Raw genomic sequence first — 12617 nt, 5'->3', positions numbered from 1 at the left:
CTTTACATAGGTATTTTATTTTTCATATCTGTATCTGACACAAAGACATGAAAAGTCAGTTTTAATTGCACTGTAGTAGTACTGACAGCTAAGAGCCACCACCAACAGCAGACACCAGCACTTGACTGTGATTGTACTCAAGTGCAAAAGGTTTCAGAATGCTGCATGTGTACTCTGGAGCAGCTGTGCATTTTCACTATGGCACTTCATCAGCTTGGAATTCTCTTTCCTCAGAACTGCAGTCTGTTTCAGGTTGGCAAGGACCTCTGGATGTCATTTGTCTAATCCCTTTGCTCAAGCAGAACTGTTTGCCCAGGACCAACTCCATGTCACCAACAATCATCAAGGAAGAGATTACATAGCCTCACTAGGCTATGTACTAGTGTTCTCACAGTACAGAAATGCTCCCTGATGTTCAGAGGGAACCTCCTGTGTTCCAGTTTATGCCCATTACCTCTTGTCCTGGCAGCGGGCACCACTAAAGAGAGCTCCACTTCCTCTGCATCTCTCCTTTCAATATTTATATGCATTGATAAGATTCATCCCCTTCTCTTTTACAGACTGAATGGTCCCAGCTCTGTCTGCATTTCCTCCAAGGAGAGGTGCTCTAGTCCCTTAATCAGTCCCATGGCCCTGCAGTAGATTCACCACTATGTCCACCTTTCTCTTGTACTGACAAGCCAAAGTGGGATTAAATCATTGTGCATTTCCAAACAAGCACAGTGAACATTAGATGAACAAGACCATTCTAATTTGCCTCGTCACTCAGGAAACATGCTTGCATTTTACTCTCCAGAAAACAAAACTCAACTGTCTGCTACAGTGCACACATGTCCTTACTAAAGGCAAAGGAAAGGCTGAGCAAGGCATCTAGTACAGATGGCAACAACCAGCTAACAAAGAATACAAAATATGATTTATGTTTCAGTCCATTCGTAAGTCTGCAGATCCCTTAGCCTTAGCATGGTGACTGCTCTGCTAAGGGACACAAAGGCTTCACTGACATTACCACGGTTTTCACAGCAGGAGCATATTGAAAGCACCCACCCAGCCAGATTCTTCAAGAACCCATATGATTTCAGAAGTCTTTGAAGAGTAGTGGTAACACCATTTTCAACAGAAAGCCACTTGCTTGTGGGACAGAGGAAAGTTACAGATTAATTCAGAATAAGAAAACAATTCTTTCACATTCAGAGCCATGTGATAAACAGCTGGGATGTTATAAACACATACAGGAATTGTGCAGTGGCTTTCCTACCCTGGGCCACAGTCCCGACATATCTCGGAACAGTCACATGAAGATGGTAAAGACCATGCCAGCTCTCCAGAAAGACTGTCACCAAGGACCAAACACCGCTGCAAACACTTTGCTCTGCCCACCCCTCCCAGGAGACAGTGTTTTTCTGTTTCCACTGTTGTCTCACCTCCTCCATGGGAATCACTTGAGCATATCCACCACCAGCTGCTCCACCTGCACAAGAAAGCATATGGTCTTATCATACTCACATCAGTTTCAGTTTTGGGGACAAAACCCAACACCTTAAACACACAAACTGAAACACAGTTTTGAAGATACACTTTCTCAGTTTTCAGATTTCTATTGGGGAATAAATGATGTACCCACATAAACAGGATTTCTATAATTTCCACATTTTCATCAGGCAATAAAATAGGAATTGTTGAACTGAAAGGAAAGCTTTCACCTAATAGCTGGCCCAGAATTTGACTGAACAAGGATTACCCTCTGCTCCTGTCCAGAGTTAGAGTATGGTCATGCACATGCAGCAGTTTGGTAGAAAGACACAGCAGTCACAAGCAAGCATTGCTTCTGAATGAAACTTTCACACCCTTCCCTGAGTATTCTTTCCCCGATGCCTTCCATAGTATAGGCAAAAGTGTTTGTTGCAGCCTGCCTACACAGAAGTTGAGTGGTATGATTAATACACTCACATGCACCAGTCTTGGCTGAGAAGCACCAAGCACCAGGAGTCTTCCAGCTGAAATCAAACTTGTTAACTTAAACTTCAGCAAAGCAAAGTAGAGCAGATGGGGAGTGTTAGCCCAGTTAGGCACAAATCTCAGCTGAGAAATACCAACAACAAAACAAAACAAAACAAACAAACAACAACAAAGATTGTATTACTTTCAATCAGCATTGAAGAGAAGCTTGAACTTTAGCTGGCTCTTACTTGGCTCTCAAGCCCTTCAGCAGCCCAGAATTTGGAGTTCTAGAAGATAAAGGTCAGCCCTAGCCAAATGTATGATGCAGGCACAGCAGAGCTATACATATCAATGTCAGCTTCATAGGTTTGGATATTTCAAATCAATATAGCTGGACTTTGGACTCCTCCTCAAAGAGAATTAAACAGTAACATTTAGAAATGTCTTTAAGAGCGTATCCAGGCAGAGGAGTGGCTGGAAAGGAGTGCATCCACGAGAGCCACCTTCTGGCTAATTCATCCCCATGTCTTTTATTACGTTTAGCCTTTATATGCATTGTCAGTATATATAAGTACATGAACACAAGCATGAACCTTGCACAGATGTGTGAGAGAAACCCTCAATTATAAGTTACTTAAAAATAGGAGATTTACTCTGAAAATAATGCCTCCTGTTTTATCCTGTTGACCCATGATGTCAGAGGCAGATGTTGGAGGTATGGCAGTAAATGTTGAACCTTCCCACCAACTACATTATGTTGCCAGGCAACAAATGGCAGTAGAGGGGCAGCCTGACAAAAAGGCGCCTGACAGGGAAGCATGTATGAAGAAAATGTATATCACTGAATTCCTCCACGTGGAAGAAAGGGCACCTATTGACATTCATCTGTGCTTATGAACGTTCATGGAGTCCAAACAGTGGATGTCAACACATCAACTGAAAAGTCAAAGTTGGACTGAGTGGGCAACATTTTCCTAGCAATAACACCATCATAGCAGCTGTGAAACAATGGATCACGTCCACTCACACAGATGTTTATGAGCACGACATACAGGCTCTTGTACAACACTGCTGAAAAGGCATAGCTAATGGTAGTGGTTATATTGAAAAATAGTCTTTTGCAGCCAATAATTTTCCCTATCAGATAGTGTTATTGTGCTCTTTGTATCTGTTGTAATTTCCATGGAAATAAATAGGAGGAAGGCATTACTTTCAGAGCGACCTACGTAAAATATGCTACAGTTATGGCAATCTATTGCATTAGTGAAGTACCTAAGGATTTAAGAAAAATGCAGTGTTTCCTTTTAATCTGAAACACATCATGCAGTTTGCAAATATTACATACCTTTAACTCCAAAAGTAGGTCCTTGGGAAGGTTGTCTCAGACAAGCAAAGGAATTAATCTTAAGGTGTGCAGTAAGAGCCTGAACAAGTCCAATTGTGACTGTGCTTTTCCCTTCTCCTAGGGGTGTAGGGGTTATTCTAGCAAAAGAAGAAAAAAGATTAATCAAATTCTTTGCCGATGTCAGCCTTGCTAAGGATATCACAACTACAGCTTTTGATTTCAACGAAGAATATTTGTACAATGAAATTTCAATAAGATTACTTTATCCCCACAGAAATACCGCCACAATGTTATCCCCTAGCTCAAGCTGGAATGCCAATATACATGTGTCTTCTATTTAAGCAATTTACTATGATAGCAGAAAAAGAGAAGATTATTTTGGCAAAAGTTCTAAAAAGAATTTATTGAATTTAGACATTTCCATTACAGCACAAAAGTCTCAACAGTTTCATTAACAAACCATCCATCAAGATACTCTGGGCAAGTATTAATGCTTTTCTTTTGCAATGCAGGAGATATTTTATTCCCACTGCTGAAACTATGAATGAAATAATGGCATATTTTAAATTAAACAACCAACACTTTTGTTTGCAGAGCTTAGCTATCCGTCTCTAACTGACACATCGTCATAACACTCAGCAATGACAGATCAACTGTTCTTTAAATAAAACAGGACAGAAAAGTCAGAATATTTATCTGAACATGATTTATTTTGCATTTAAGTTTCTCGATACTTTTGCAGATTTAAGGGTGATGAAGGACAATTGCAATCGCAGTCTGATCTCCTATACAACTGCCCAAAAACTTTATGCTACAAAGAATCCACATCTGGAATAGGACAATATTTCAGAAAGACATTCAATAACAAACCAGGGACACTAACCTCCACTTGAAGACTCTATGTTTGCCTCTTTAACGAAGAGATAATTATGGTTGGCTTTCCAAAGTGGAAAGCTTCAATGGTCACTTTCCTACCTCCGTCTCAGGCAATGAACGAAGGAGTAAGCATATTTATGGGTTGGAAAAAGAATAATGTATATTGGACGATGGAAAACAAATAAGCGAACAAATAAAAGCCTCCCTGTTTTCTGAGCAACTCTGAATGCATTCTAATTACTTCTTAGAGATGCAGTTCAGGGGGTGCTCTCCCTCAGCTTCAGCACGACTTTTTTTTTTTTTTTTTTTAAACAGTGGAATGGTCTCTACAGTCATTTTGAATTCATATGCAAAAGGCTCTGTGAATGAAAGACACCTCAGATTAAATCATGTCCTCTCTGCTTTCACCATATTTGTTCATGATCCATGCTAAAAGTCCGTGTGGTTCTTTCTTTTCTTGAAGTACAAATGCACCTCTTAGTTTCAAAAACACATTCCAACTACTTATCTGAAGCACATTTCTCTCTTTGACCAGGAAAAGAAGAAAGCCCTATTCCACCCCAGACACATCACTCTGATATGAATTTTGAAGTTTTGCTTTCTGGCTAAGTGCAATCATTTTTATCTTTGCTGGCTCCACTACCAGTAGAGAAGTACCTTACTGAAGCTGTCATTAAGAATTAATCTTCATTCCCAAGGACGTACAAGCACGCACACATATCCTAGTAAAAATGAAACCCTTATCACATTACCTCTTCAAAACCTGAACACACCTAGTGCTAATTAGAAACACTTTCTTTACCAACTAGCAATTTTCATGAGGCATTGCTGTCCTCAGATCACAATTCAAATTGCAAAACAGCACTAATAAAATTTTCAAGTGCAAGGAGACATCTGTCTCCTTGCCTGTAAGATGCAGCTTAGTTCAGTTAATTCAAACTGACATAAGCCTTTCTTTGTCCCACAAAATTTGAACACATGACAAACACGAACTTGTTGCAAATGAATTTTTTACATCATTGGATCCCATTATTTTTTAAAAAGCAGCAGCAATGAAGCCTTTGTTAAACACATCTGGAATAATTAGAGCAACAAGAGACAAGCCTAATTAAGATCTTTTATACTGCTCTAAGAAAAAACTTCTTGCTTCCATTTTTCCTACCACTGTTTCTGCTATCATTGCTTTGTTCCTGGGACACTTTCTTTTAGAGCATTACAAACTCGCTTTCACAACCAGTTTCACTCCCCTGGCTACTGTTCTAACACTGGTTGCCCAAAACCTCTTTAAATCATTACTGGTATAGTTTCTCCTTGTTCTACTGCTTTATTCACTTTTGTCTATTGCCATACTCTCTTTCACTTGATCCTCTTATTCCTGTGTATTAAATCCGGATTTAGATAATAAAAAACTAACCTCGAGGGATTACTGCACTCATTCAAAGACTTAACAAGATAACAACACTTAAAGCTATTAGTTTTTTTTTTTTTTTAAAGTGAAACTAAATCAACCAAGTAAAAAAAAAACCACCCTCAAACTCACAAACTATTTGCTGTGATACAAACACCTATAACTGCTTACTATAACTTACTAGTGAAGAACTTTGCATAAAATCAAAAAAACTTGGTGCATACAACAGTTACATGATAACAGAACAACTATTACTAGCACAGTGGTTCTGGTTGATGGTGACTGGATTCTTTAAACATCATGTGAAGTTCACATTTGATGGAATTCAGAGAGACTGTCACTAGCTTATTGTTCAAGTGTCTCCCAGGGCAGACTAATCTGGCATGCAGAAAGGCTGAGGGACTTACTGATTCTCATGAAAAAGTAAAATCAAAGATTCAGCTTACTGTTACGTGTGACAGGCCAGACTTGTTTCAGCACTGCATGGCGACAGGACAAGGGGAAATGGCCCCAAACCAAAGCATAGGAAGTTCTGCACAAACGTGTGTAGGAACTTCTTCACAGTAAGGGTGACAGAGCACTGGAACAGGCTGCACAGAGAGGTTGTGGAGTCTTCTTCTCTAGAGATGTTCAAGACCCACTTTGATGCCTACTTGTGCAACCTGGTGTAGGGAGCCTGCTTTGGCAGGAGAGTTGGACTAAATGATCTAAAGATCCTCTAAAGAGGTCCCTTCCAGCCCCTACAATTCTGTGATTCTTTCAGTATAGGAAAGGAAACTGAAAAAAGCAAATACTTTAACCACAGCCAAAAGGCACATTGGCAGCTGTATGAAAAATAGTATCTACCTGTTCCAGAAAATTCATACCATCAAGTGCCACATTACTAAAATACTCTGCTAACCTGTCTGGCTTTTTCTATATGACTAGATTTGCAGTACACTGGTACTCAGCACTGGATACATCCCCAGTATGAATGTGGTGCTCTGAGAACTAACCATCAACAAGTGAAAGTTAAAACTGAACTAAAGCAAGCTTATGTTCCCCAGTGTACTCCTGCAAACACTCAACAGTCTACAGCTACATACAGCTACAGCACTGCAGTTATGATCTTCACTATATAAAATTTGCTTGGCTTTAAGAGTCGACATTTTCAGTGTATTCCTTAAATGGATTTTAATCAATTTTCTTCCCGCCTGAGAAATCCTGGGATCCAAATTTTCCTGGAATTAGAGTTACTCAGATGAAGATCTAAAGGCTCAAAATGTACAAAGGCAGCTGTGATGGAGTAAGAAAAGCAGCAACCAGACTTTTCTAGATAGTTTAGCTCTTGGGTGACACACTTGCAAGAATTCTCCTCCGCTGGAGTAGGTAGGAATGGGCACAAATCCCTGAGAAGTCAAGAACAGGAACCTGACTTTTTAGTCTCTTTCCACCTAACAGAATTAACAAATCACAAGGACTCCTGCAAATCACAGTATTCAGTGAAGTCAGTTTGGTCTACACAATCACTTGTCTTCAACTTCTCATCTCACATGTGACATCGTGGCAGGACACCTTTGACTTTGAGAGGTTGAGCGGCAGCCTGGAGACTACAGGATAAGCACTGAGGGTTGTACAGTCATTTAAGAATTTCAATAGATACCTCAACCTCAGTTTTAAATACCGATTTTAAAAGGAAAAATAAAAAGCCTAAAACTGAAACAGATTTCCATTCCAATCATTTCCTTAGAAAGTTTACTTTAAATATCTTCCCTTTTGTACCTGGCCTACTTTGATCAGTTTTTATAAATAAAATAATCCATTTAAGCAGCTTTGTAGACATTTAGATGTTTTTGCTGGCTACACTACTGAGCCTACACACTTGCAACTGAGGTCACTAGCTCACATGAGTATAAAATTACAATTGCCAGAGGCTAACTTTAGCTCAGTCGTGCATTTTTAAACAGATATGCAATGCTATGTTTTGATCTCATGCAAATCTAGGAAAAAAAAACTTTAAAACACAGTAAATTTTAATGAACGTTGAGAGATTTTTTTACATGTATTTGTATTCTTCTTCACATTTCTTTAATATGCTTTCAGTCTAAAGACAGAAATCATTCTGTCTTTAGTCAGACATTCATTTCCCTCCTTAAGCCTTACTTTGCAACCAACTAAGTGGTCAACAGCTCCTTGGCAAAGTGAGTTTTCCATAACACTGGGAAGCCTTCTCTCTTTATATATATCAAAACAAAGATAAGAACACGCAGACTTTTTGTTTGTTTGTTATACATCACATTAGCTTGCAGTGGAGCTATTTCTGTGGGAAAGCTAAGTGAGATCTGACGAAGAGAAAATAAACAAACAGTGAAATGATACACTGCACCAGCTGTAACCTCCTCACAGTTACCACAGCCATTCTGTTTCCAATAAGAACTCTACTGGATGTAACAACGCTTCTCTTCCAGTTTCCTATCTTCAGCTCACCAGAATCAGCTACTTCAATTTTAATTCTCATTTTAATGAGTTCGCCATTCCATGGTTCCACATGGAAACCTGTGAAGTCTTGCAATCAAGGGGATAGGCAAGAAAGTCCTCATGAATGACAGCCTTACCTAAATAAACCTTTCACCCAAGATTACAACTGTCAAAAATTTATTTCCGAGCACAGAAGAGTTGGAACTCACATCACTTACTGAGGGTAGAGCATGACAACATTGCAGTGTCATCTCTAGAATGGGACTGGAGCTTCCAGATATGAAAGCACAGTGATGGCTGTTGAACTACAGTGACTGAACAAAGCCAGCAAAAGACTGAAGAATTCACAAATACAAACTCTCAGTAGTCAATAAAGACTAAGAGAAGATAATCCCCATCAGCACCTATTCAATGACACCAAAAATTCATGACAGTCTCCCTTATGACTTTATTTTGGCTTGTCAACAATTTCAGTGCATCAAAACAATGCCATTTTTTTTCTATGTACTCTTCTCCATTTTTCTTGTTTCCTTTATGTCTACGTCTTTACTTTTAAGCACCTCCGGGCCAAGAAATACAGTGAGCAGAAATACAATTCAATACATACCTACCCTCAGTAAATTCAATTCCAAATTTGAGAATTCTGTTCCTAGAAGTTACCATCATACAGCTCGAACAAGCATTAAGCTAACACTTAAGTGCATTTTTATCTTACCAAAAAAGTTGTTCATCACAAAATAATCTACTAAAGTTAGGAAAAAGTACTAAATTTAAAGTTTTTCAGCATTCAAAAACCATCATACTTCCTCCCAAAGAAAAAAAAAAAAAAGCATTACATTTATTATATAATTGCATTTAAAAACAAATGATTGGAATACACACAGAGTGTAACAAATTGTACATGAAGGTTTCATGTTGTGTTTACCAGTATGCAGTCTACATGCTTGAATGCATGACCCAGGACACTAAATGTAGCTACTATGTAACGCACAGGCTTTGTTCATTAGCACACTCACAATGAATGGGAGGTAGTTTAAGTTAACATATCCTGCAACAGAATTTGTTTTAGCATGCTAAAAGCCCGAACATTGGCAGCTAATGCAGAAAAGCTAACTACTCCAGGATAATCAGTGAGTCTGACCCCAACGGCTCTGAATGAGTCCTATAGCAAATTACAACCACACACACACACACATAAAAAGTAGTAAGAAATAAGAATTAAAAAAAAAAAAAAAAAAGGGAGGGAGGGGGAAGAAAATGAAATTTACTGAGAAGCATCTTCATCTGGATAACTAATTTTGAGTAACTTGATCTGTTTAACCAATTTTTAACTTAATTTTTCAGCACACCAAATAATTATTGCATTTAACTATACTTGTGTGCATTCAGAAAGTGCCTGTAAGGCTTCTGAATTAGTAGCAATGTTTTAAAAAGTCATAAATGTAACCATTCCTGTAAATGAAAATATAAATTTTGATCACTATTCAGACCAACAATTATGGGCACATCAGAAATGAACTAGAAGAGCATTTGCATGAAATATTCATAACTCAAAGACATCATGAAACACTTAAGCCCTATTACAGACACAAACGTCTCTGGCTGCATCATGGATAGATGGAAATTCTCCACATTCCTGGATGCGTGTGCACACACTTTTCACTACCTTTGCTTATGGAAAGTTGACATAGAATCATAGAATGTTTTGGGTTGGAAGGGATCTTTGAGATCACCTAGTTCCAACACCCCTGCTATAAGGATACCTCCGTCATACACCCTCATTATACAGTTAATATTTCCATCAGACTCAACACACAGAAGTATAAGCACATATATCTTGAATGTTTTCTTTAAAGTCTTGAAAAGTTGGCCTGAATACCTGTACACTGCAGCTTTCTAAAATAGTTTCTAAATATCTACGCTTATGCTAAACCTACATAAGAATCCAAATGACAAGTTTTAGTTGACCTTGCCTAGGCAGGTAGAGCATTAAGAAGGTAAATGAAGATATTGTTTTGCTCCAATTTCTATATCTGAGTGGTGCTCAGTCCTTATTGTAGTAAACATTCTCTCAGCAGATGCAGCTCCTCAGCTTTATTAAACTGGCTGCAGCCATGTAGCAAATCTGTTACAGCCAATTAGCAAGCAAGAACAGCTGAGAACACATGAACACACATTGCATACATATATTTAATAGATAAAATATTTCAAACTTTGAACTCTTTCAGAAGAGATCCCCCACTATTACTGTGCAAGCACTCCTTAATAATCCTTACAGAGAAGTGGTTTTATACTCATTACGTGTGATGCACTGATCTCAGAGAAGATACAAAACGCAACATAGTGCATAATCAAATTTTGTAGGTATCAAAATCAACCCTTTTTCTTGTGTGTGAGAAATGCAGTTGAGTCTTTACACACACCATATAAACGTATGGAGACAATTTTCTATTCGTTCCCAGTTTTTCATCCAGCTAGTCAAAATTTTTATCTTTCTTTCATGTATATATGCTTGTCTGCCTCTGCTCCAACAGAGCACAGAGATACCCTCTCAAGATACCTTCCTCAAAAAAGGAGACTATGGAAGAAAAAGGTATGAAGCTTAAGTATTGTTGAAGTGAGTCTGACAATTAAAATCCACCTAAATTGAGTCTTGCATCATGCTATCCTCCATCTCCAGATATTTGCAAATCATCTCTACTTTTATGAAACTGAAAAGAAGTGTGGCACAGCCTGAAGGTGCGTGGTGCCTAACTGATGCAGCTGACAACATGAGCCTGAAAGTGCACAGGAGCAGATTTTTCAAATCCAGTCAAATACTTCTCTTCAGTCCCACGCAAACAAAAGATAAAATAAAACTCTACCAAAGTAGAGAACTGGCTCAGCCAGCTATTTTTTCCTTATCTTAAATAACTGCTCTAACATCCTCCAGGAACATCTTTATAGATTTCAATTCTATAGCATAGGTTTGAAGACAGTTTCACAACTCATTTGCCTCAGCTTTGTAACATTAGATCTCTCAGTCTACAACAGATCCACTTCAGACAAGGCCAGAAAACCAGGCAGACCCCACAGAAAGGTACTAAAGCATGAAGGTACTAAAGCAAAAAGTTTGCTAAACACTATCTGACTGAGGAACTGGTAGATTAAGCTAGTTAAGATCAGCTTTCTTCTTCTGGATTAGCCTAAAGCTATATATTTTAAACCCAACTTGTTTTATTTACAAAGAAGCAACTCTAAGGATTTATTTAGACCATGAAGAACAAATTGCATTTGAAATATTAATGAGAAGCATAACATTTTTTCACAATTAGAACGTAAGAAACCAGGTGAATGAAAAAGTGTTGTGTCACTAAATGAGGGACAAAGAAAAAGCAGCTCTTCAGAAAAGAGGCACATAAATCCTGTTGAGCGTAGTATTTACTGTAATCGTGGGAACAGAGAGCAGGATAAGCCTGCCTGGAGACATGTCTACATTTCGGACAAAAAACATGGCTTATTTAAATATGTAATCTATTCTTCAATAAAAAAGGTATTTGTTGTTAATATCAACAGATTAGCACACAGCTTCTGTTAAAGTTTGTTTATAAACAGTCACAACACAGAGAGACTTAAATACTCAAGTTAAACATAAAGCAATAAAAAAAAAAAACCTCCACGCAACAGCAGACAAGATTAAGAAGCTTAGAAAAAAAACACCTTTCGAGAATACACTTCCATAGTAACAGAAAGGTTGTGTTAGTTAAAAAAAAAAAAAAACCAAAAAAAAAAAAAAAAAAAAAACCAAACAAAACTTCAAAAACTGCTTGCTTTCAGAACAGAAAAACATACAGCCCCAAACAGTCAGGGTTTTTATTCATGCAGTATATCAAAGATGTAAGCTGCATGTTTATATTAATTTGAGTGGAAAGGGTGCACATTAATCACATTACTGTGCATTCTTACCCAGCAACTAGAACATATTTTCCATCTGGTTGATCCTTTAACCTTTCCAGCAGGGACAAACGTACTTTGGCTTTGGTTTGGCCATAGATTTCAATTTCATCTGTAAGCAATCCTATCTCCTTGGCAAGTACATCAACAGCTTTTGGACTCTGCGCTCGGGAAATCTCAATATCACTGGAAAAGAAAACAAATAGGAGCCAGGAGATTTGTCTCAGCTTAGGTGGTCGACGACAGAACACAAAACAACAGCAAATACTCCAACAATGGGGTTATTGTAATCAGTTTTTCAATCTTCTCTCACATTTTATTAACCAAATCTAAACATTGGCTACACCTAGTATAATATTGAAAATCACATGCAATGTTTGTTAATTGTTACACTTTCACAGAGTTCTCTCATTTAATCAGATTCCAAATACTACGTAATGCTTTCATCTCAAGTTAGAGACCTATCTGCTGGATGGTCCAGCACATCCCAGCGGAATGAAGGTTTCTGTTTGTGTTTTTCTTCTCCTCCCTCCCAGGAAGTGCATGTAGCACATACACTTCAGTAAAAAGCACATATGCTGCTTGGCCAAGAGTCACATAAACACATTAGCTAAACATGACACTTGTGCACATTGTGCCTTTCATCAGAGGGCAACG

At 38.2% G+C, this 12617-nt stretch overlaps 1 protein-coding gene across 1 annotated transcript in view; it reads right to left on the bottom strand.

Moving 5' to 3' along the window:
- Positions 1-12617, bottom strand: part of MTHFD1L (methylenetetrahydrofolate dehydrogenase (NADP+ dependent) 1 like) — a 139218-nt gene that overhangs the window by 102261 nt on the left and 24340 nt on the right. The window contains exons 11-13 of the mRNA XM_031611998.2: positions 11973-12146; positions 3287-3423; positions 1425-1471 (exon numbers count right to left, since the gene is read on the bottom strand). Coding sequence (XP_031467858.2) covers positions 1425-1471; positions 3287-3423; positions 11973-12146 — 358 coding nt within the window. The remainder of the gene's footprint in view (positions 1-1424; positions 1472-3286; positions 3424-11972; positions 12147-12617) is intronic.

This window comes from Phasianus colchicus, chromosome 2 (assembly GCF_987193195.1).
Source record: "Phasianus colchicus chromosome 2, bPhaCol1.hap1.1, whole genome shotgun sequence".
In the NCBI taxonomy this organism is placed as follows: Eukaryota; Metazoa; Chordata; class Aves; order Galliformes; family Phasianidae; genus Phasianus; species Phasianus colchicus.
Note: the sequence above shows the minus strand (reverse complement) of the source record. Positions and strands in the feature narration are given on the sequence as shown.